At 45.1% G+C, this 24,760-nt stretch overlaps 1 protein-coding gene across 1 annotated transcript in view; it reads left to right on the plus strand.

Annotated features, from left to right (window-relative positions):
• LOC115112767 (synaptotagmin-7-like) overlaps positions 1-24,760 on the plus strand; it is a 126,448-nt gene that overhangs the window by 23,608 nt on the left and 78,080 nt on the right. The window contains exons 6-7 of the mRNA XM_065012572.1: positions 7,921-8,055; positions 20,622-20,747. Coding sequence (XP_064868644.1) covers positions 7,921-8,055; positions 20,622-20,747 — 261 coding nt within the window. The remainder of the gene's footprint in view (positions 1-7,920; positions 8,056-20,621; positions 20,748-24,760) is intronic.

The following is a 24,760-nucleotide window of genomic DNA, read 5'->3' on the forward strand; positions in this document are numbered from 1 at the left end:
CTCTCCTCCCTGTTTCATTTCTCCCATTCTCCCTTTCATCACTCTCCTCCCTGTTTCATTTCTCCCATTCTCCCTTTCATCACTCTCCTCCCTGTTTCATTTCTCCCTTCTCCCTTTCATCACTCTCCTCCCTGTTTCATTTCTCCCTTCTCTCTTTCATCGCTCTCCTCCCTGTTTCATTTCTCCCATTCCCCCTTTCATCACTCTCCTCCCTGTTTCATTTCTCCCTTCTCTCTTTCATCGCTCTCCTCCCTGTTTCATTTCTCCCATTCCCCCTTTCATCACTCTCCTCCCTGTTTCATTTCTCCCATTCCCCCTTTCATCACTCTCCTCCCTGTTTCATTTCTCCCATTCCCCCTTTCATCACTCTCCTCCCTGTTTCATTTCTCCCATTCCCCCTTTCATCACTCTCCTCCCTGTTTCATTTCTCCCATTCTCTCTTTCATCGCTCTCCTCCCTGTTTCATTTCTCCCATTCCCCCTTTCATCACTCTCCTCCCTGTTTCATTTCTCCCATTCCCCCTTTCATCACTCTCCTCCCTGTTTCATTTCTCCCATTCCCCCTTTCATCACTCTCCTCCCTGTTTCATTTCTCCCATTCTCCCTTTCATCACTCTCCTCCCTGTTTCATTTCTCCCTTCTCCCTTTCATCACTCTCCTCCCTGTTTCATTTCTCCCATTCCCCCTTTCATCACTCTCCTCCCTGTTTCATTTCTCCCATTCTCCCTTTCATCACTCTCCTCCCTGTTTCATTTCTCCCATTCCCCCTTTCATCACTCTCCTCCCTGTTTCATTTCTCCCATTCCCCCTTTCATCACTCTCCTCCCTGTTTCATTTCTCCCATTCCCCCTTTCATCACTCTCCTCCTGTTTCATTTCTCCCATTCTCCCTTTCATCACTTCTCCCTGTTTCATTTCTCCCATTCTCCCTTTCATCACTCTCCTCCCTGTTTCATTTCTCCCTTCTCCCTTTCATCACTCTCCTCCCTGTTTCATTTCTCCCTTCTCTCTTTCATCACTCTCCTCCCTGTTTCATTTCTCCCATTCCCCCTTTCATCACTCTCCTCCCTGTTTCATTTCTCCCATTCCCCCTTTCATCACTCTCCTCCCTGTTTCATTTCTCCCATTCCCCTTTCATCACTCTCCTCCCTGTTTCATTTCTCCCTTCTCCCTTTCATCACTCTCCTCTCTGTTTCATTTCTCCCATTCCCCTTTCATCACTCTCCTCCCTGTTTCATTTCTCCCATTCTCCCTTTCATCACTCTCCTCCCTGTTTCATTTCTCCCATTCTCCCTTTCATCACTCTCCTCCCTGTTTCATTTCTCCCTTCTCCCTTTCATCACTCTCCTCCCTGTTTCATTTCTCCCTTCTCTCTTTCATCGCTCTCCTCCCTGTTTCATTTCTCCCATTCCCCCTTTCATCACTCTCCTCCCTGTTTCATTTCTCCTTCTCTCTTTCATCGCTCTCCTCCCTGTTTCATTTCTCCCATTCCCCCTTTCATCACTCTCCTCCCTGTTTCATTTCTCCCATTCCCCTTTCATCACTCTCCTCCCTGTTTCATTTCTCCCATTCCCCCTTTCATCACTCTCCTCCCTGTTTCATTTCTCCCATTCCCCCTTTTATCACTCTCCTCCCTGTTTCATTTCTCCCATTCTCTCTTTCATCGCTCTCCTCCCTGTTTCATTTCTCCCATTCCCCCTTTCATCACTCTCCTCCCTGTTTCATTTCTCCCATTCCCCTTTCATCACTCTCCTCCCTGTTTCATTTCTCCCATTCCCCCTTTCATCACTCTCCTCCCTGTTTCAGTTCTCCCATTCTCCCTTTCATCACTCTCCTCCCTGTTTCATTTCTCCCATTCTCCCTTTCATCACTCTCCTCCCTGTTTCATTTCTCCCATTCTCCCTTTCATCACTCTCCTCCTGTTTCATTTCTCCCATTCTCCCTTTCATCACTCTCCTCCCTGTTTCATTTCTCCCATTCCCCCTTTTATCACTCTCCTCCCTGTTTCATTTCTCCCATTCCCCCTTTCATCACTCTCCTCCCTGTTTCATTTCTCCCATTCCCCCTTTCATCACTCTCCTCCCTGTTTCATTTCTCCCATTCTCCCTTTCATCACTCTCCTCCCTGTTTCATTTCTCCCTTCTCTCTTTCATCACTCTCCTCCCTGTTTCATTTCTCCCATTCCCCCTTTCATCACTCTCCTCCCTGTTTCATTTCTCCCATTCCCCCTTTCATCACTCTCCTCCCTGTTTCATTTCTCCCATTCCCCCTTTCATCACTCTCCTCCCTGTTTCATTTCTCCCATTCCCCCTTTCATCACTCTCCTCCCTGTTTCATTTCTCCCATTCCCCCTTTCATCACTCTCCTCCCTGTTTCATTTCTCCCATTCTCCCTTTCATCACTCTCCTCCCTGTTTCATTTCTCCCTTCTCTCTTTCATCGCTCTCCTCCCTGTTTCATTTCTCCCATTCTCCCTTTCATCACTCTCCTCCCTGTTTCATTTCTCCCTTCTCTCTTTCATCGCTCTCCTCCCTGTTTCATTTCTCCCATTCTCTCTTTCATCGCTCTCCTCCCTGTTTCATTTCTCCCATTCCCCCTTTCATCACTCTCCTCCCTGTTTCATTTCTCCCTTCTCTCTTTCATCGCTCTCCTCCCTGTTTCATTTCTCCCATTCCCCCTTTCATCACTCTCCTCCCTGTTTCATTTCTCCCTTCTCTCTTTCATCGCTCTCCTCCCTGTTTCATTTCTCCCATTCCCCCTTTCATCACTCTCCTCCCTGTTTCATTTCTCCCATTCTCCCTTTCATCACTCTCCTCCCTGTTTCATTTCTCCCATTCCCCCTTTCATCACTCTCCTCCCTGTTTCATTTCTCCCTTCTCCCTTTCATCACTCTCCTCCCTGTTTCATTTCTCCCATTCCCCCTTTCATCACTCTCCTCCCTGTTTCATTTCTCCCATTCCCCCTTTCATCACTCTCCTCCCTGTTTCATTTCTCCCATTCCCCCTTTCATCACTCTCCTCCCTGTTTCATTTCTCCCATTCCCCCTTTCATCACTCTCCTCCCTGTTTCATTTCTCCCATTCCCCCTTTCATCACTCTCCTCCCTGTTTCATTTCTCCCATTCCCCCTTTCATCACTCTCCTCCCTGTTTCATTTCTCCCATTCTCCCTTTCATCACTCTCCTCCCTGTTTCATTTCTCCCATTCCCCTTTCATCACTCTCCTCCCTGTTTCATTTCTCCCTTCTCTCTTTCATCACTCTCCTCCCTGTTTCATTTCTCCCATTCCCCCTTTCATCACTCTCCTCCCTGTTTCATTTCTCCCATTCTCCCTTTCATCACTCTCCTCCCTGTTTCATTTCTCCCATTCTCCCTTTCATCACTCTCCTCCCTGTTTCATTTCTCCCTTCTCCCTTTCATCACTCTCCTCCCTGTTTCATTTCTCCCTTCTCTCTTTCATCGCTCTCCTCCCTGTTTCATTTCTCCCATTCCCCCTTTCATCACTCTCCTCCCTGTTTCATTTCTCCCTTCTCTCTTTCATCACTCTCCTCCCTGTTTCATTTCTCCCATTCCCCCTTTCATCACTCTCCTCCCTGTTTCATTTCTCCCATTCCCCCTTTCATCACTCTCCTCCCTGTTTCATTTCTCCCATTCCCCCTTTCATCACTCTCCTCCCTGTTTCATTTCTCCCATTCCCCCTTTCATCACTCTCCTCCCTGTTTCATTTCTCCCATTCTCTCATCTCCCTGTTTCATTTCTCCCATTCCCCCTTTCATCACTCTCCTCCCTGTTTCATTTCTCCCATTCCCCCTTTCATCACTCTCCTCCCTGTTTCATTTCTCCCATTCCCCCTTTCATCACTCTCCTCCCTGTTTCATTTCTCCCATTCTCCCTTTCATCACTCTCCTCCCTGTTTCATTTCTCCCATTCTCCCTTTCATCACTCTCCTCCCTGTTTCATTTCTCCCATTCCCCCTTTCATCACTCTCCTCCCTGTTTCATTTCTCCCATTCTCCCTTTCATCACTCTCCTCCCTGTTTCATTTCTCCCATTCCCCCTTTCATCACTCTCCTCCTGTTTCATTTCTCCCATTCCCCCTTTCATCACTCTCCTCCCTGTTTCATTTCTCCCATTCCCCTTTCATCACTCTCCTCCCTGTTTCATTTCTCCCATTCTCCCTTTCATCACTCTCCTCCCTGTTTCATTTCTCCCATTCTCCCTTTCATCACTCTCCTCCCTGTTTCATTTCTCCCTTCTCCCTTTCATCACTCTCCTCCCTGTTTCATTTCTCCCTTCTCTCTTTCATCACTCTCCTCCCTGTTTCATTTCTCCCATTCCCCCTTTCATCACTCTCCTCCCTGTTTCATTTCTCCCATTCCCCCTTTCATCACTCTCCTCCCTGTTTCATTTCTCCCATTCCCCCTTTCATCACTCTCCTCCCTGTTTCATTTCTCCCTTCTCCCTTTCATCACTCTCCTCTCTGTTTCATTTCTCCCATTCCCCCTTTCATCACTCTCCTCCCTGTTTCATTTCTCCCATTCTCCCTTTCATCACTCTCCTCCCTGTTTCATTTCTCCCATTCTCCCTTTCATCACTCTCCTCCCTGTTTCATTTCTCCCTTCTCCCTTTCATCACTCTCCTCCCTGTTTCATTTCTCCCTTCTCTCTTTCATCGCTCTCCTCCCTGTTTCATTTCTCCCATTCCCCTTTCATCACTCTCCTCCCTGTTTCATTTCTCCCATTCTCTCTTTCATCGCTCTCCTCCCTGTTTCATTTCTCCCATTCCCCCTTTCATCACTCTCCTCCCTGTTTCATTTCTCCCATTCCCCCTTTCATCACTCTCCTCCCTGTTTCATTTCTCCCATTCCCCCTTTCATCACTCTCCTCCCTGTTTCATTTCTCCCATTCCCCCTTTTATCACTCTCCTCCCTGTTTCATTTCTCCCATTCTCTCTTTCATCGCTCTCCTCCCTGTTTCATTTCTCCCATTCCCCCTTTCATCACTCTCCTCCCTGTTTCATTTCTCCCATTCCCCCTTTCATCACTCTCCTCCCTGTTTCATTTCTCCCATTCCCCCTTTCATCACTCTCCTCCCTGTTTCAGTTCTCCCATTCTCCCTTTCATCACTCTCCTCCCTGTTTCATTTCTCCCATTCTCCCCTTTCATCACTCTCCTCCCTGTTTCATTTCTCCCATTCTCCCTTTCATCACTCTCCTCCCTGTTTCATTTCTCCCATTCTCCCCTTTCATCACTCTCCTCCCTGTTTCATTTCTCCCATTCCCCCTTTCATCACTCTCTCCTCCATTTCTCCCATTCCCCCTTTCATTCTCCTCCCTGTTTCATTTCTCCCATTCTCTCTTTCATCGCTCTCCTCCCTGTTTCATTTCTCCCATTCCCCCTTTCATCACTCTCCTCCCTGTTTCATTTCTCCCATTCTCCCTTTCATCACTCTCCTCCCTGTTTCATTTCTCCCTTCTCCCTTTCATCACTCTCCTCCCTGTTTCATTTCTCTCCCTTTCTCACTCCCTCCCTGTTTCATTTCTCTCTCTCTTTCATCGCTCTCCTCCCTGTTTCATTTCTCCCATTCCCCCTTTCATCACTCTCCTCCCTGTTTCATTTCTCCCATTCCCCCTTTCATCACTCTCCTCCCTGTTTCATTTCTCCCATTCCCCCTTTCATCACTCTCCTCCCTGTTTCATTTCTCCCATTCCCCCTTTCATCACTCTCCTCCCTGTTTCATTTCTCCCATTCCCCCTTTCATCACTATCCTCCCTGTTTCATTTCTCCCATTCCCCCTTTCATCACTCTCCTCCCTGTTTCATTTCTCCCATTCCCCCTTTCATCACTCTCCTCCCTGTTTCATTTCTCCCTTCTCTCTTTCTGTCTCTCTCCCTTTTTCCAAGATATGTTTTATCTGTGTAACCAACCTTTGCTGTTTCACGTTGACTTATAACATACTGTATATTACTCTGTGATTGATGTTGAATACATTTTTTACTCTTTCACTGTTATCTAATCTCTTGTACAGAGAGAGGTATAATCTATTCATTTGTCCATGAGTCTGGATGCTGTGTAAGATCACAGAATGGATGATATGCTTTTCCCATAGCCCATCCCCTTTAGACCTATACAATGTTTACCTTCCTTAATTCACTTGTTTTCCTACTTTCTTTTCAAAGACATACATGTTTTCCTCTGAAACTATGTTATGAACATTAAAATGGAATTACTTTTATAAATGCAGTACCAGGGCCAGATTACCGAACAGGCACACAGGGCACGTGCCCCTAGGCCCTCGACCTCCAGGGGGCCCCCAACCCAATTTGTTTTTGTTAAATTGGGGGGGCAGATAGCATACGATAGCTAAATGTGTGCAATTGCAGGAAATTTGCTTCAAAACTGCAACATTTTCTCTCAGCCTCATGGCAAAACATATAGAATAGCAGGAAATTAGCTTGAAAAACTGCGAATGCACGGGATCTGAACACGCCGCAAAAATGTATCTTGTTTTTCCAACAAATATTATCATGTCATTGCTTCATCATGTTTTACTACAAAAAGTAAAAGAGTACTTATTGTTGCCAGACGCAACTTCCAATACAATGATTTAGGTGGAGGATCCCTCAGGGAGAGTACAATCAATTTTATTAAGCTGACCATTATTAGGCTGTTTAATAAAACAAGTAGTACTATTCTGTTGGTGTTTGCACCGAACACTTACGATAACTCATTTCATCACCAATTCTGTACTCTGACACTAGATTTAGCTAACTTCTGACCAGTTATTGGTGGCGACTTTAATGCAGTTTGGGAGTACAGGCTAGACAGATCTGGGCAGACAGGGGGGAGACCAGCATCTGACCTCTGTGGCACTGCGGAAATGGGCAAATGAGGTGACAGTTGACAATTTAATGTCGAATTATGAATCCCTCCTATGGAAATGTAAAATGTTTCTCTCGTGGACTTTATATTCACTTCAAAGGACCTGTACAACAAAGTTCTTGATATAGATGTATTACCCATGGCCCTCGCCGACCATCGAGCCATTCTTAGCAGACCCGCTATCAGAAATTACACTTTTAATTTACAGGGCAAATCCTTCTTCTTTTATTTGCAACTTCACCCTGCCATGCGAGCATGTGATGTCCCCTGGGGCGAAACACTACCAACACAACCCCTCCGCAACATTTTTGAGAACTGGCCTAAACCCAGGGGACTGTTTTTTGATCTATACTTGCATTTCTTAAAAGCATTTTAGAAGCCCCTGCCAATCGACCTACAATAGAAGAGACGTCTTACCTTCAATCACTGAAATGAACTGGTCTGTAATTCTCTCTTCTAGAAATCCTAAATATCAAAATATCCATTTTAATTTTGTCCACAGATCTTATCTTACCCTGCGCAGACTATTCCAAATGAATATTCATCCAACCCCGAAATGCTCTCTATGCCTTCAAGGTGCTCCTGGTACATGTGGGTCAGAGCAACTGTCCTGTGGTGGGAGGTGTGGGTGGGTACAGTGATCCTGTGGGAGAAGGTAAAGGTTTTCCCTCTGCACCATGGAAAAATGTGTTGAAATATAGTAAGTTAGCTGATTTAAGAAATGGGGGCCCCCGGAGGTCGGTGCCCCAGGGCCCTACCCCTAATGTGGTAGTCCGGCCCTGTACAGGACCCCCTACCCCTAATGTATTTTCCATTTATTTTCTACAAATATTAGAGGTGTATCTCTATTGCCTGGATTGACATTTCATCTATTAAACTAAGGTTGTTTCCCTATCCTGTCTCTCTCCAAGAATCATCCTTCACTTTGCTCCACTGTGATTGGCTCTGCTGCTCTGACCTATCTTTCTTACTATCCCTGAAACTCCTCCCTCCTACTCCACTGTGATTGGCTGTACTGCTCTTACCTGTCTCTCTCTCTGGCCGCAGTGATCTAGACAGGGACTTTTGGAATAACAATGACAGCAGCAACGTGCAGCAGAGATGGAGCTCCTATCCGCCCAAGGAGTTCCTCTTAAACATGTCCCCCTATGCCCCGTATGGAGACCCTCGCCTCACGCCCAAGTGAGTCTCGGTCGCGGCTGGTAAGGGACCCCTCTCTCTGTGCAGGGCTGTAATGAAGCGGGGGAGCCAAGCCTCTCACGATGAGTTCTGTGACTCCGTACCCCCAACCCTCCACAACACCCTCAGTCTGACTCAGTCTGACCCTCAACACCCTCAGTCTGAAACAGACAAACATTGCAGACAAAATATACATCCAAAGACACAGTACATTGTCTACATAGGAACATGCCACCCTAGTCCACTTGCATGCATTTCTCTCTGCCGGACATAGACGTAAGAGCTACATGATGCACAAAGTATGTGCTTTATATTCTACACAAGTAGCTCATTTGCCAAACAGTAGCTCTGAACCCAAGGCATAACCTAATGCATATGTCCCGGTAAAGGTCATTGCTAAGGTCAAATGTAATAGCCTAAGGGGGCCAAATGGCATTATTAAGTGATGTTATCCACGTAACATGCACATCGTACATAAAGTGTCTTCTGTCTTGGGAGTGTTCCGTTGATTGGCATTAGTAATTCCTTTTCCTGCAGCCAACAGGGTCTGAAAGGTAAAGCTATTTAGTATGCATTGTTGGCCATGCAGAACTAGATTGAGTTGTACAGGGCTGCCACTAGGATGTTTCGACTTGCCTCACCTTAGAGGTGACTGACATCAGTATAGGGATGGCCAGGTGTGAGGTCAGCCTTGTCTCCCTCCAGCCCTCTGATCTTCATCTCGGGTGCGTCGCAAATTTGACCCTATTCCCTCTGGTCAAAAGTAATGCACTACATAGGGAATAGGAAGCCATTTGGCTGCCATTTGGGATGCAGCCTTAGATTGAATCAAGAAGGAGGTTGTCTCTAGTGGTGTTACCAAGACCGATCAAATTTTAATTGGATGGAGACACTAATAGATGCAGATCATGTCTGAAGCTGTCCCCCACTATAAACACTATTAACACACTATTCTTTATACTAGCCTTTCCCACCTGGACACATTAATATGTAACACAAATCTTTAAAATACATACAATATAGACATACAGACACTTAACATACTGAAACTGAACATACTGAAACTTTACATACAGAAACTTAACATACTGAAACTTTACATACAGAAACTTAACATACTGAAACTTAACATGAAGAAACATTTACCTATATACCAACATTTACCTATATACCAACCAACCAACATTTGAAATGCCCCCTATTCCCTACAGCCCTGCCAGCCTCACTAACCCTTAACCTCTAACCCTTCACCTCCAGCCCATGGAGTGCTACCATGGAGACGGACAACCCTCAGACCATCTGAGCAGAAACCCTTTATAGATCCCACTCACACAGCCTAATCAATACCCACCTTTCCACTGAAACCAACCAACTAACCAACCATCCCCTAATCTTAAGGGTATTAACCGTAAACCCATTGCCCTCGGTTTAAACCGTCCCCTCAGCTCTGTCATCGAGGGTTGACCGTTATTTTGGGCTTTTGCTCCTAGTTTTTGCTGTTGTCGTTTTTTTTGTCACATTCTATAGGAGTCCTGTGTTGTTCCCTAATCACCTCTCCTCACTCTCGTTGTGCCTCGTGGTTTTGTGCCACCACCACCACCACCACCTCCACCAACAGGTGCTACAAGGCTGCCTCTCCTTAGTCAGACCACCTGAGCCCTCTGGACACACCAGTTACTCTATAGCTGTACAGTACAGTACATTAATCACTAAAGGCTCTAATGTCATTGATGTTTTTCCTGCACGGAGAAAGTCGTTTTTAATTTAATTTTATAGCTTACCAGAGAAATGATAAAGGGGGGTTTATTCTCAATGGGTGTATTGTCTTTAGAGTTCATGAGCTGTGATACAGTGAACCTGCTAGGATCCATTGATCCCTTTTTGAGATCCAGTCAAATGTTTGCCCTTTTCACCGTCATGTTACGAGGTCTTGGGATGGGAAGCCCTGTTCATAAGCTACATATAACTTACCTTATATCTCCCTAAATGGTCAACTCCATCCCTACCCCTACCCCATGCTCACTGTAGAACTGTTGCAGGCTGGACGCACATATCCTCTGTCTAAAGTGTTTTCCCTCTCGGCCAGCAGCTGTGTTCTGACTGTGTCTGTGTGTCTCCACTGAGTGTAGTGACCCTGTAGTGAAACTGTCTGCTGTTGTCTCTGTGACGTTGTCTAGGTTACGGCTGCTTGTGCTGCTCTGGGTTACGTGGGAGAGGAATGAAGTGTGTACTCAACAGATTCACTGTGCTGATTAACTGCTATACACTACAATGTCTTATTAGAGACTTTCGAGCCACTCACTCCAACAATGTCATTACACACACCATAATCTTTCAATCAAGCCTATCTGTTTCATTTAACGTTGTAGTTCCTACTGTACATAACAAAGTAGATCAACTGTTTCTTTTAAAATGTAAAGAGGCCATAGATAACCTACATAATTCAATGATCATGACCCCCTCAGTTTTATTGCAAACACCATGAAGTCCTTGATAGAATAATCCATTTGGTCATGTATATTTAATGTGCAATATAAAGTACAGCTGCAGAATGGCCAGTCAGTCTAACTGACAGGTACTCAAAACACAGCCAGCATCTGTCTGTCTCAGTCCCACTGCACCCAAACACACACCACTCTGTCACTCTTCCCATCTGGTTCAGACAGACAGACAGACGGACGGACGAACAGGCAGGCAGGCAGACAGACAGATATACACAGTGAATCTCAGCCCATCTCCCTCCTGCTAACCCAGCAGCAGCACAGCCTACTGACTTGCTGGCTGGCTGCTACTCCTCTGTATTGGAAACCTGTAGCTGGATTGGTAACACCACTTCCTAATGCTATTCTGCTGTGTTGTTCACTTTCCGGGTTGTTCTTCCTCACTGATTCTACTGTTACTACCCACCTCTCTCTCTTTCTCTGTCTCTCTCTCTCCTCCGTCTGTCTCTCTCTCCTTTATGTCTGTGTCTGTCTGTCTATCTGGTGCCCCCTGTCTCTCAGTGGGGTGGAGAAGGGGGATGGGGGCGGGGCTGGGTGTGGGAGAGGGGCAGGTCCCAGTCGCAGTGACAGCGTGAGAAGCATAGTGACGGGGCTGGGCCCTGGCAGCAAGGCTGGGCGCTGGCAGACGGTCCAGAGCCACATGCACTCCGGAGGCCTGAGTCCCAGAAAGTGAGTGACATGAGTGACATGGGTTGGCTGGGCATGAGGTCACGCATGGGGGTTATTGCTGAGCAGCGCAGAGGCATGGAATGGATGGTTTGGGGGACTGCAGTCAGAAGCAGCAAGGCTTATATGTGATATATGCTGCATTCGGAAGTGCAGAGATTTATGAAAGGAAAATGGATGGAAAGAGGGAAGAAACTATTGAAGGAAATAATGAGCTGAAAATGTGAGTGCTTGTACTGACATTTTCTGATGCATGGGATCATGTTGTCATGGTAAGGCTCTGTTGACTAAAGAGAACATCCTCTCTCACAAACAAATACCAAAAGTTAGGCAACGTCTGCCACTGCTTCATCACTGTATTGGACCACAAAATCTCCACTTTTTGATTGGAATCTTATAGCAGGGCCGTTCTTAAGACGCCTGAAACCCCCCTCATGTACACTCTTAGAAAAAAGGTGCTATCTAGAACCTAAAACGGTTCTTTGGCTGACCCCATAATGCAAGCCCTTTGAAGAACCATTTTGGTTCCAGGTAGAACCCTTTTGGGTTTCATATACAGTAGAACCTTTTCCATAGAGTGTTCTACATGGAACTCTAAATCGCTCTACCTGGAACCAAAAAGGTTTCTACTTGGAACTAATTACTCCCCCCCCCATCCCTAATCAAATCTAATTCCCTCTTTACCTGCCTTCTTCACTCCTCTACTTTTTACCTCCCCCCTCCTCCCAATCAAATCTAATTCCCTCGTTACCTGCCTTCTTCACTCCTCTACTTTTTACCTCCCCCTCCTCCCAATCAAATCTAATTCCCTCTTTACCTGCCTTCTTCACTCCTTTACTTTTTACCTCCCCCCTCCTCCTAATCAAATCTAATTCCCTCTTTACCTGCCTTCTTCACTCCTCTACTTTTTACCTCCTCCTCCTCCTAATCAAATCTAATTCCCTCTTTACCTGCCTTCTTCACTCCTCTACTTTTTACCTCCCCCCTCCTCCTAATCAAATCTAATTCCCTCTTTACCTGCCTTCTTCACTCCTCTACTTTTTACCTCCCCCCTCCTCCTAATCAAATCTAATTCCCTCTTTACCTGCCTTCTTCACTCCTCTACTTTTTACCTCCCCCCTCCTCCTAATCAAAACTAACTTTTTCCCCATTTCTGGTCTGTAATTGGTTTCTAATTTAAGGTAGCCATGTGTCTATGTTTCTGCTGTAAGATATGTCTCACTCTCCCCTCTCTCTACCTCTGCCCCTCCTCAAGGCTCTTTAATTACAAATCACAATGTTTTTAGTCAGTTTAATTGACTTTCTGGGTAGGAGATATCGAAGAAGCCCTCAAGTCAGCAGGGGGAGGATACAGGCAGCAGATAGAAGGGCTTATAGCCTGCCTGGCAATTTGAATGACAGGGTAGGTAAGTCATTTACTATACACGCAGATAGACAAATTAAATATCTATTTGCAGTTGAATGTATTCAACCTTGGACAAAAGAGATATTGAAATAGTAGAGAAATGTACAGTGAAAGAATTAGGTGTTGAGCTTGCTACGGTATCTGGATAGGAGCTGTAAAACGCCGAAGCCAATTTTATGACACGGGAGAAATGTATTTCTGCTTGAAATGGACTCCCAGATGTCTGGCTGGCCCTATGCCATGTATTCCATCCAGATTTATTGATGAATCATTCGGTCAGTTATGACAAAAGATAATTGTTGGACTGTAAAATGTAGTGCATACTGCAGCTGATGTGGAGCATACTGCAGCTGATGTGGCGCATACTGCAGCTGATGTGGCGCCTACTGCAGCTGATGTGGCGCATACTGCAGCTGATGTGGAGCATACTGCAGCTGATGTGGAGCATACTGCAGCTGATGTGGCGCATACTGCAGCTGATGTGGCGCATACTGCAGCTGATGTGGAGCATACTGCAGCTGATGTGGCGCATACTGCAGCTGATGTGGCGCCTACTGCAGCTGATGTGGCGCATACTGCAGCTGATGTGGAGCATACTGCAGCTGATGTGGAGCATACTGCAGCTGATGTGGCGCATACTGCAGCTGATGTGGCGCATACTGCAGGTGATGTGGAGCATACTGCAGCTGATGTGGCGCATACTGCAGCTGATGTGGCGCCTACTGCAGCTGATGTGGCGCATACTGCAGCTGATGTGGAGCATACTGCAGCTGATGTGGAGCATACTGCAGCTGATGTGGCGCATACTGCAGCTGATGTGGCGCATACTGCAGCTGATGTGGAGCATACTGCAGCTGATGTGGAGCACACTGCAGCTGATGTGGCGCATACTGCAGCTGACGTGGCGCATACTGCAGCTGACGTGGCGCATACTGCAGCTGATGTGGAGCATACTGCAGCTGATGTGGAGCACACTGCAGCTGATGTGGCGCATACTGCAGCTGACGTGGCGCATACTGCAGCTGACGTGGCGCATACTGCAGCTGACGTGGCGCATACTGCAGCTGACGTGGCGCATACTGCAGCTGACGTGGCGCATACTGCAGCTGATGTGGAGCATACTGAAGCTTGGCACTGAATGCATCATTGTTGGAGGTGCAGAGAGGAATTATTTTATTGAAAGACTTTTATATGATGTTGCTATCTATGACCTGCTGCTTTCATAGATACATTTCTATCTCTGAATCACATTTATTCTTTATATTGTTATATTTTTCTCTTGTCACTGATAGCTTGGAAGCTTATCCCGATCTTTCATACCTAATGCATCCATCCATATGATTTCTTCCCTACCTCATTCTTTAGATTCTTTATGCCATATAAAAGGTACAATGATAATACTTTGGATGAGATGAGTGAGAGGAAGGATTTAGGCAGTGGTGATACAGGTGAACAGAGAGAGTGGGAAAGCATGATACTGATGAACTTCAATTAAACCAACCTAATGTCTTATATTATATACAGTTGAAGTCAGAAGTTTACATACACCTTAGCCAAATACATTTAAACTCTGTTTTTCACAATTCCTGACATTTAATCCTAGTAAAAATTCCCTGTTTTAGGCCAGTTAGGATCACCACTTTATTTTAAGAATGTGAAATGTCAGAATAATAGTAGAGAGAATTATTTATTTCAGCTTTTATTTCTTTCATCACATTGCCAGTGGGTCAAAAGTTTACATACACTCAATTAGTATTTGGTAGCATTGCCTTTAAATTGTTTAACTTGGGTCAAACGTTTCAGGTAGCCTTCCACAAGCTTCCCACAAAAAGTTGGGCGAATTTTGTCCCATTCCTCCTGACAGTGCTGGTGTAACAGAGTCAGGTTTGTAGGCCTCCTTGCTCGCACACGCCTTTTCAGTTCTGCCTACAAATTTTCTATAGGATTGAGGTCAAGGCTTTGTAATGGCCACTCAAATACCTTGACTTTGTTGTCCTTAAGCCATTTTGCCACAACTTTGGAAGGATTCTTTGGGTCACTGTGTCACGACTCCCACTGAAGGTGGCTCCCCTGCCTGTTCGGGCGGTGCTCTGTGGTCGTCGTCGCCGGTCTACCACCTATACCTTTTTCCTTTTCATTTTGTTTTGTCTTATTGGTTGCACCTGTTCCCTGTTGCGTTTCTTGATTTATGTCTATTTAAGCCTGTTAGGTCCGCCTAGGTTTGTGCGGGATTGTTACTCTGTTGGTTGTGGATGTGATTTTCGTGTTTGTTTTCTCCTGACTTTTTGGTCCTGTGTTTGGGCTGGTCTGTTTTATGCGCTCTGTATTTTGGCGTGACCGTTTTGTGCCGGAGAATAAATGACGATTTACCGAACCCTCTGCGCCTGACTCCAACCCACCACTCATAGTAAACTCTGACACATTGTCCATTTGGAAGACTCATTTGCGACCAAGCTTTAAAAGATACTTTTGTACCTGTTTCCTCCAGCATCTTCAAATCAAATTTTATTTGTCACATACACATGTTTAGCAAATGTTTTATTTAACTAGGCAAATAAGTTAAGAACAAATTCTTATTTTCAATGACAGCCTAGGAACAGTGGGTTAACTGCCTGTTCAAGGGCAGAAAGACAGATTTGTACCTTGTCAGCTCGGGGATTTGAACTTGCAACCTTTCGGCTGCTAGTCCAACGCTCTAACCACTAGGCTACCCTGCCGCCCAGGGTTGCCTAGATGTTAATGCGTGTGTAGGGAAATGGTTGTGCTTCTAGTTCCGACCATGCAGTAATATACATATGAGATGAGTAATGTAGGGTATGTAAACATTATATAAAGTGGCATTGTTTAAAGTGACTAGTGATACATTTATTACATCCAATATTTATTTGGATTCACAAGGTCCTTTGCTGTTGTTCTGGGATTGATTTGCACTTTTCACACCAAAGTATATTTATCTCTAGGAGACAGAATGCGTCTCCTTCCTGAGCGGTAAGGCGGCTGCGTGGCTCCATGGTGTTTATACTTGCGTACTATTGTTTGTACAGATGTACGTGGTACCTTCAGACGTTTAAAAATTGCTCCCAGTGATGAACCAGACTTGTGGAGGTCTACAAAAAAAATTCTGAGGTCTTGGCTGATATCTTTTGATTTTCCCATGATGTCAAGCAAAGAGGCACTGAGTTTGAAGGTAGGCCTTAAAATACATCCACAGGTACACCTCATATTGACTCAAATTATGTCAATTAGCCTATCAGAAGCTTCTAAAGCCATGACATAATTTTCTGGAATTTTCCAAGCTGTTTAAAGGCACAGTCATGTAAACTTCTGACCCACTGGAATTGTGATACAGTGAATTATAAGTGAAAATATCTGTCTGTAAACAATTTTTGGAAAAATTACTTGTGTCATGCACAAAGTAGATGTCCTAACCGACTTGCTAAAACTACATTTGTGGAGTGGTTGAAAAACTAGTTTTAATGACTACAACCTAAGTGTATGTAAACTTCCGAATTCAATTGTACAATCCGAGCAAATCCGATGGCACTTGTAGATTTTCTGGAATGTTTAACGCAACACTCATCAAATGTGCTGTAACTGCTATTAGCACATACCATAAGCCCATCCCAAGACACTTCCATACCCACTGACCATTCATATAATGACTGTAACACTCATTCTCACTAACCACAGCCCATCTTCAGTCAACACATTGTCCTGAGCTGTATGTGAGCTATCTGAAAGGCCGTGGGGTGGGGGGGGGGGATGCTGAAGTATGACTGGTATTAAACTGGTCCACAAAGTCCCTCCCCTTGGGGGCCTGCCTCTGGTGCTCTCCAGTAGAATTACTACAGCGCTGTGGAGCTAGCCCAGGGCCCACTGAAGAGCACAGTCAACACAGCCAAAGGCTGTAAATCCTCCAGCGCTGCACTAGCCTAAGACAGAGGCTGTTTAGCCAGAGCTTACAGTACTCATGAAGGACAGACATCGAAGGGGGAGAGTAGGGAAACACTATTAAACTAGTGTAAAAGCAGATGGATGATTAGAAAGACAGAGAGGTTTCAGGGAGGGGAGAGGGTTGTTTGGTTAGATGAATGGGTTGAACTGATGACAGGCAAGGCAAGATGAATAGAGCTGACAAAGACCAGTTGAGCTAAGAGAAGCATCATAGTGTGAGAGTTAGCTAGGAGGCTAGTGTAAAGTCATCATGGGTTGGAGGAGGACAGATTAATGGGATGACATAAAATAGATACAAAGGAGGAGGAAGAGGTCAAGGTAAATCAGGGAGAAAAGTGACATGAAAAGGGTAAGAGCAGTGGATGGAGTAAAATAGAGATAAAGGCTGTTAGCTCCTGTTTGCTGTGGGGCTGAGCACTGTCAAAAACACAAGCCTACCCACAGACTGTCAGACACTCACATACAAGCATCTATACAAGCATCTTCTACAACTGTATAACTGCTGCTGAACTGATTTAACCTGACAATGCTCTATTTCCTGTTTTTCATCTCTCCATACCCTCCTTTCTCTATGTTGAACTCTCTGGACCCGTCCTCATTTTTGTTCCCTCTGGTACTTGTATTGTACTCACACCATCACCATCACTCTCCCTCTGTATCTCCTGTTTTCCAATTATGGATCTCTTCTGTCAATCTCTCTGGTTACCACTATCCTCTCATCTATCCCTCTCCTTCCCTCTTCTCTCACGTGCATCTCCTGCAAACCCGTGTTACCCTCTCTTCCCTTGCTGCTCTGTCTGGTCAGTTTTGGGGACCCCTCCCTCTCGGCCGCCTCTACTCTGGAGCACATTCCATCCTCAGCAGCAGCCCGTCCTCGTCCCCTAGTGCGACAGCAGAGTCTCCAGCAGCCTCTCACCCACCAGCCCCCTCCGGGCCCCAATGACCCCCCAGCCACCTCCCAGAGCCTGGGCCAGCTGCACACAGGGCTCGGGGGCGGGGGGCACCGGGGAGGCCCGCGGGGGGTGCGGGGGAGTCCGGCGGGGACAGGTGCTTCCCGGTACAGAGGAGCAGGAGGAGGACGATCCAGGTCCAACCCAGGCAGCTGGGACCACATGATGGGGCAGATCCGCAACAGAGGACTGGATGTCAAGTCTTTCCTGTGAGTCTGCTGATCTAGGAATGTTCTAGATTCTGCTCTTGGTTCTATTCTGAACCTGTTTGCACTGTCCTCTGTCTGTCTCTTTGGGCTTTCTCAACCACAATGTGTTGTCCTTATTATATAAATTCTCCCCCTTCTCCTCGGGTAATTGTCCTAAAGAGTTTCATATACTGTAAGATTCACTCCCAAAATGCCAAGCCTAAGCCATGTACTGTAGCTGTTTTTTGGCATTACTTTAATATGCTGTGTAGTTTATGCATTGTTCTTGGTAACTCTGTCTGTATGCCCTTTAGTGTCGGTTTTTAAGTTTACTTAAAGTCACATGTATTATCTTTGCATAGGTCACACTTGTCTACCTGAGGGTGGGGGACAAACTATTTGTGCTAATAAGTATGCTGCAGCTGCATACCGTACTCTGAAGTCTTTACTGTGTGTGTGTGTGTGCGCGTGTGCGCTTACAGTGTATATCACATTTATAGCCTGTGTGCATCAACATGGGTGCAGGGGTTAAGCAGCAGCATGTAGAAATTTCACATGAATTGATCTGTCTACAGCGTCATTACTCCCACAATGGACTGTCACTGAGAGAGAGAGAGAGAGAGAGAGAGAGAGAGAGAGAGAGAGAGAGAGAGAGAGAGAGAGAGAGAAAATAGGATGAAGGTTAAACCCAAGGAGACGAGGAGGAGTTGTTAAGGTGGAGAGAGTTAAATTCTCTGTGTGGATATGGATGGAAAACTACCACTTCCTAATTCAATTTAGCTCTAGTTTTTACTATATTTATGCTATGATAAAGCTAAATGTACCATCAAATGTACCATCCAAAATACGGCTAAATGCACGTTTTTTTTTTATTACCCTGCAGTCAGCAGTACTTCAGTACTTCACAGACCCCTCACAGCATATTGGAGAGAGTAGATCTACTGTAGGTGGAGGACCGATCTGGAGGCCAGAAACTCCTGACACATTTGACGGTGTCACCTATTTTCCAATGAATCTGGTGTTGAAATGATTGGCTATTTGTTAGAGAAACAAAACACAGTGATTCCTTCTTCTCCTGTGTGTGAACGATGATGGATGTCTGAGGCTGTGTAGGGCAGCCTGCGGACCTCCCCGACCCCCCTGCCCTCCACTTGAGTCTCTCTGGCCCATTAACACAGGCCCCAGACCAGTGACCTCCTCACTGAATCATCGCTCAATAAAGGCAGGGCGGATATGTGGAACATGGAGGGAGAGGTGGCCTTGCCCACAGTCCCTGTAAACATGAATCTTTCTGGACTGGGACCAGGCTCTGGGGGATGGAAGGATGGGGAGAGGTGGAAAGATCTAGGCAATGCGGACTGTCTAATTGTTATGATTTTTTTATATTGCGGATTTACAGAGATGCAGAGAATGAAGTTGTGTTACTTTTAAGTCATCATCTCCAACATTGTGACCTTCCATGATAATAGAGCTTTGCTTTGGTGTGGATTTAGGCCTATAAAGTCATATCAGTTATGTTCCTCTATTGTGGTCACCTTTCCTTATGTCTATTGTGGATTGTGTTTCTGTGTGCCAATGGAAAGTCTACAAAACTATGAGCAAACCAACCTTTGTATTCAATACATGGAATTGGATTGTGATGATACCGTTGAATGAATCCTGCACATAATGTGCATATTTCTTTTTCATCAGTAATGATATTTGATTTCATGTGAATGAAATATTTTGGTGAACTTCCGCCTTGGATAGTACTTTATTTTGATCATCATGATTTAGTGACTGTAAAGAATGTGTATTGATCTACTTGGATTTTAAAACACAGACAACATTTCTGTTTTGTCTGCTTCAACTCAAGAGATAAGTATGGTTGCGTTAATCTTTTTGCAGGCGGTCGTGTTCTTTTGATAAATGTCTTTTCAATTTTGAGAGAGAGAGAGGAGAGAGAGAGAGAGAGAGAGAGAGAGAGAGAGAGAAAGAGGTCAGAAATTCAAATTACATGAAATAAAATATTTGGGTTAAATATGGAGGGAAAGAAAAACTGCTATAAGATGGAGGAAAAGCACAAGCAGGATGAATGCCAATACATTTTTACATCGTGATGAATAGCTGTATGATGCACAGACTCCATGTGTCATTTAGGTAGCTGGACATGGAGCAAAACATCTTCAGTCTCCTCACAGACTGCACTAAAAGATGATAACTACTACTATTAACTACACACTACGAGTTTGTCCCCCAAAGACAATATGTTGTGATATTCTTGTGCAGGAAGACCGAAGATGATTAGAGAACAGTGAGGGTCAGAGTGGGTTTTGTTGAACAGGGGTCAGGAATGTGTTATGTAAAGGCCCTGTGAGGGAAGGAAGAGAATGATAGAGAGAGTTAGACAGGACAGGGTCCAGGGAAACAGTGACTCACCTCACAGCTTTACACAAACTGGGGAAGAGGATCCCCTAGGGGTAGCTAAGTGTGTGTGTGTGTGTGTGTGTGTGTGTGTGTGTGTGTGTGTGTGTGTGTGTGTGTGTGTGTGTGTGTGTGTGTGTGTGTGTGTGTGTGTGTGTGTGTGTGTGTGTGTGTGAGAGTGAGTAAGAGCAGGAGTGTGTGAATGTTTGCTTGTTAAGAGCACTGTGTGCCTGGCCCCTTTCAGACTTCAGCATACTTCAATATGACTAAAGCCTGTAACATGGTACGCTTCAAAGCTCACAGAAAGTAAACAATCTGTGTCTACAACAGCTTGGGTTCAATTAAATGTTTTAAGGATGAGATTTTGTATCAATCCAAGTGATAATATGTCAATGTTTCACCACTCAATATCACCTTTCTCTCCTCTTTACAGTTTTTTTGAACTACCTGTCTCTATTCTGTCTCTGTACTCGTTGTGTGTGTGGGTTGTTGTGTGGAGCAGCGAGGGGAAGATGGTTGTTCTGTCTCTAGCCATCGGGCTGGCTGAACAAGATGACTTCGCCAACCTCCCAGATCTACAGGAAGCACCAGCGTGCCAAGAAAACTCAACTCCACCGGACAAATCAAGGTACCAGCCAGCCTATGAACAAAAGAGTGAAAGGATGAGAAAGAGGGAGAGTGTGAAAGAAGGAAAGAAAGAAAGAGTTGAGAGATAAAGCCCTGGTGAAATGAGATAAGAGAGATTGAAGGAAAATAGTTGGTGTAGACTTCCCAGCAGTGTGTGTGATGTTCGGTGCAGATCCTTGTGGTCCAGTTTTGAAGCTACTGTGTGATCGGCATGATCCACAGTGAGAAGGAGCCTATAACAACCAATGGGGACGCTGTAATTGGATGGGCTGACAGAAGCATCTGATTGGTTGGTTTCAGTGTCTTCCTGCTGTGAGAGTCCTGAGTTAGTACATTAGTAACAGGATTAGATATAGTCACTCTGAGAAGGCAGCAGGAAGTAATTACCTTTATTATCTGCTCCCCATATATTGTCTCTGATCCCGGCCAATCAACCATTCCCCAATTCCTTCTCCTGATTTGAAATAGGAAATATCAGGTAATAACACTAGAATGTCCTTTCATCAGGTGTTAACTATGTGTCTACATCCTGTCCCACTTCATTGGTCCTAGCCTTACCGCAACATGTTTGTTTACTTTTGCCAGTCTAAGTCAGCTTTCGCTTTTTTCCTCCGTTTTTCCATCTTTCCTTTTTCATGCTCCCTTGTTCTTTTCATGCTCCCTCTCCTGCCTCCCCCTTGTTAGCCTGTTTGCCTCCCGCTCTTCCTCACCAATGTGTCTCTGTTCCTCAGCAGGGAGCATGGTGGGGGCGGACTCATTATTCTGGAGTGTGGGCCCCCCGTGTGAAACCCCTGTCTAAAAATATGCTAACCGTTCTTCTGCCACCGACTCCATATGCATTCCCCAACAGCTGTCAGAGACAAACACGCTAACAGCCAACTACCAGCTGGGAAATAAGAACCAGAGCAACTCTTGTGGTGAGCAAACAGCTAGATAGGCTGCCGTGTTATCACCTAAAACGTTCTCAGGACTTGAGTGCTCTGCTTGCCTCCTGTCCCTCATGGGTAGTGGACTGTACATAAATCCCTATTATTGGGTAAGAAGTCCTACTGTGTAAGGTGGTGTAGTAGTGAGTGCTTTTATATGGTAGCGTTCAGTACATTTCTGTCCCAGATGAGCAATAGAACAACTCTTACATTTATCAGACAATAGTTAGTTTTCACTGAATCTCTCTGATGTAGACTATTTTGTACTGCATCTTATGATTTCAATAACATTTGTAATGCTTCCTGGAATTTCCACATTTCCTTTCTACTCAGTTCAAAAAGGAGCATGAACGATGGTAGATGGAGTTCTGTGCAGTGGTCAGAATACATAAGAATTTTGTTCTGAAGGAACGTTATTGTGCTGTATTGGCCTGTGGGTTTGTTCTGTCGTGGTCATGCTCATCGTATTTCATGGTCATGCCGCGGTTATGACCTGTTCAGCCTTGAAATGCCTACATTGCAGTCACGGTGTGGAGGCACGCCTGCATGCTCATCTTCTCCCTCTTCCTGGCCGGATGCCTGTCCAACACCCGTCTTTAATCAAAGCGATCTGGTGCGAGGCACAGTCACGTGGGCCAACTTGTCTAGTGTCCTTCCACAATGAATAACCACTTTCAATCATCATCTCTGTCCATCTCCCAGTCTCTCTAGTTACCCCTGTGTGGGTCCCAGTGCCCCTGCCTTGCCCACCCCTGGCCTTATGATGGATCCCAGCAGACTGAAAATTATAAGGAGTATCCCTTAGCCAGATAACATTCACTATAAATTATCGTTCAGTTTGGTCCCTCCGACGAGGTTCTAATCTCGTTCCTGGTACTTCATAGTACAAAAACATCAACTCATCCAATGGCATATATCAATTATCAACTCTATCTCAAGTAAACCCCCTCTTGACCCCACTCCTGGACAAGCTCACTGAGGGGAGTGAGCCTCTAGATCATACACTATCCCAGCATAAATGCAACATTGGAGAGGACATACAATGTTTCCAGACACTGCCATACACCTCCCCCCAATGGGAAAAGGAGGGAGTGACTGGCACACAGACGTTGTGGAGACAAGTAATTGGTTCCCCATTAGGTAAAGAATAGGTAAAGACACATTCACATTTGAAGACAACGTTCCATTCTGTCCTCTTCCCTTTCTGATATTCTGCATAGCACCAGGGACATGTGAAAGACAAGCCTGACCTCTCCCCTCTCTGGGCCCCAAGTGACTAAGGCCTGGCTGAGGGAAAAGTGCATCTGCCAACACTGTAGTCCAAAAGGATACATTCTAATGACACGTATCTCACATAAGCATATTATGCAAATAAAACATCTTAATTAACTATGTTACCCAACTAATTCTGATTCATTCGCCACAGTGTGCGAGAGAGAGAGAGAGAGAGAGAGAGAGAGAGAGAGAGAGATATGCTGTCAGACAAAGAGAAAAACCTTTGCTTTCAGGTTGCTAGTGTACACTCACTACCAAAAAGACAGAAGTATTCACTCAAGGAGAAATGGAACCATTCACAATTCAGATACCTAGAACCATACAGTTCAATGAGATTAATAAATAGACATACAGGCTCAGGTGAAACAGACATTGACAGACAAAGCATATACCCTCCCTCCATACACACCCCTTACTGTATATTAGAATAGGATGTCCTTGCTTAGACAGAGAAAGGGTCATTGGTAGAGAGGGAAGGTCAATCATTCTCTCAAATGGAGAATATGTTTTCATTCTCAGGAGACAGGAGTGTGCACTCAGATGCTTAGAAGCAGGTAATCAAAGCTTCGTGAGAAGCATAAACTAGAGGCAGCGTAATCTCTGTTTCTTTTGCTATGGCAGCTCAATTAGAAAGGAATCACAGTGTTACAGCACAACTCTAAAGCCAGTGATAACCAAGCTCTATCCACAAGGAGATGAGGGAGGAAAACAATGGAATTATCCTGGAAGTCATTTGTATTTATTAGTAGTCTGGAAACATTTGTGCTGAGAGATTAGTGATGCACAAAGTAGTCTAACCCCAATGTTGTCTGACTCTAAAGCATGCTACTGCAGCTGTTTCTATTGACCATTGTTCTGTTCTCTGACGATACCATTCTTACAGATATGATATCTTTTTATAAAAAAAAAATTTTAAACTTTATTTTACTAGGCAAGTAAGTTAAGAACAAAGTCTTATTTTTAATGACGGCCTAGGAACAGTGGGTTAACTGCCTGTTCAGGAGCAGAACGACATATTTGTACCTTGTCAGCTCGGGGATTCGAACTTGCAACCTTTCGGTTACTAGTCCAACGCTCTAACCACTAGGCTACCCTGCCGCCCAGATCTGATCCAGAAAGTGTTTGTATTGTAAAAACTCGGTCCAAAGGGTGAGTACAGTATTCTGTAGGCTATACCTTAAAGCTGGTTATTGAAGTTGCGGTCATCGAGTCATGCACTGGTGGCTGAGGTCCATTGTGTCAGAGGCCTTAAGCCTCACGGCTGACTGGAGTCACTCGACTAACCCTCCCACCAACATGCAGTAGCTACGGAGTTTTATCATGGCAGCTCGATATCATTACCATCTCCGAAATCAACTCTGCTGTAGCATGACAGTGCTAAGCCCCCAGACACGCAGACACACAGAGAACACGTAAATAAGGAGCTCAACGCTCCATGCTCTTTGAGCCTGGACCACCAACTCCTTGGGGCCAGAGTTTTCTGGCCTGTAATCAAACTGAGTCAAGCCTTATAATTACTCTTCTGGCTTGGCAACGGTCTCCATGGCCGCCTCTGGAGCTAGCTCAGGGAAACTTGATTGGCTGGGAACAGAAATATAGGTCAGCACAAAAGAGACATTTAAAAAAAAAAAAAAAAAAAAAGTCAGCTCTGTCTCAGGAAGTCATTCACCATGCCTTGCTGAGGCGTTTGAGTCGGAACACAAAGTTGATTAAAGGAAAGCGCAGTTATATAATCTGATGAAAAACAGTGAGAAATCCGCTTCGGAAGTCCTGTGTGGAAAAAAAGCGCTGCATAAATTCACCTTAATCAATA

The sequence above is a fragment of the Oncorhynchus nerka genome, linkage group LG28, assembly GCF_034236695.1.
Source record: "Oncorhynchus nerka isolate Pitt River linkage group LG28, Oner_Uvic_2.0, whole genome shotgun sequence".
NCBI classification, from domain to species: Eukaryota; Metazoa; Chordata; class Actinopteri; order Salmoniformes; family Salmonidae; genus Oncorhynchus; species Oncorhynchus nerka.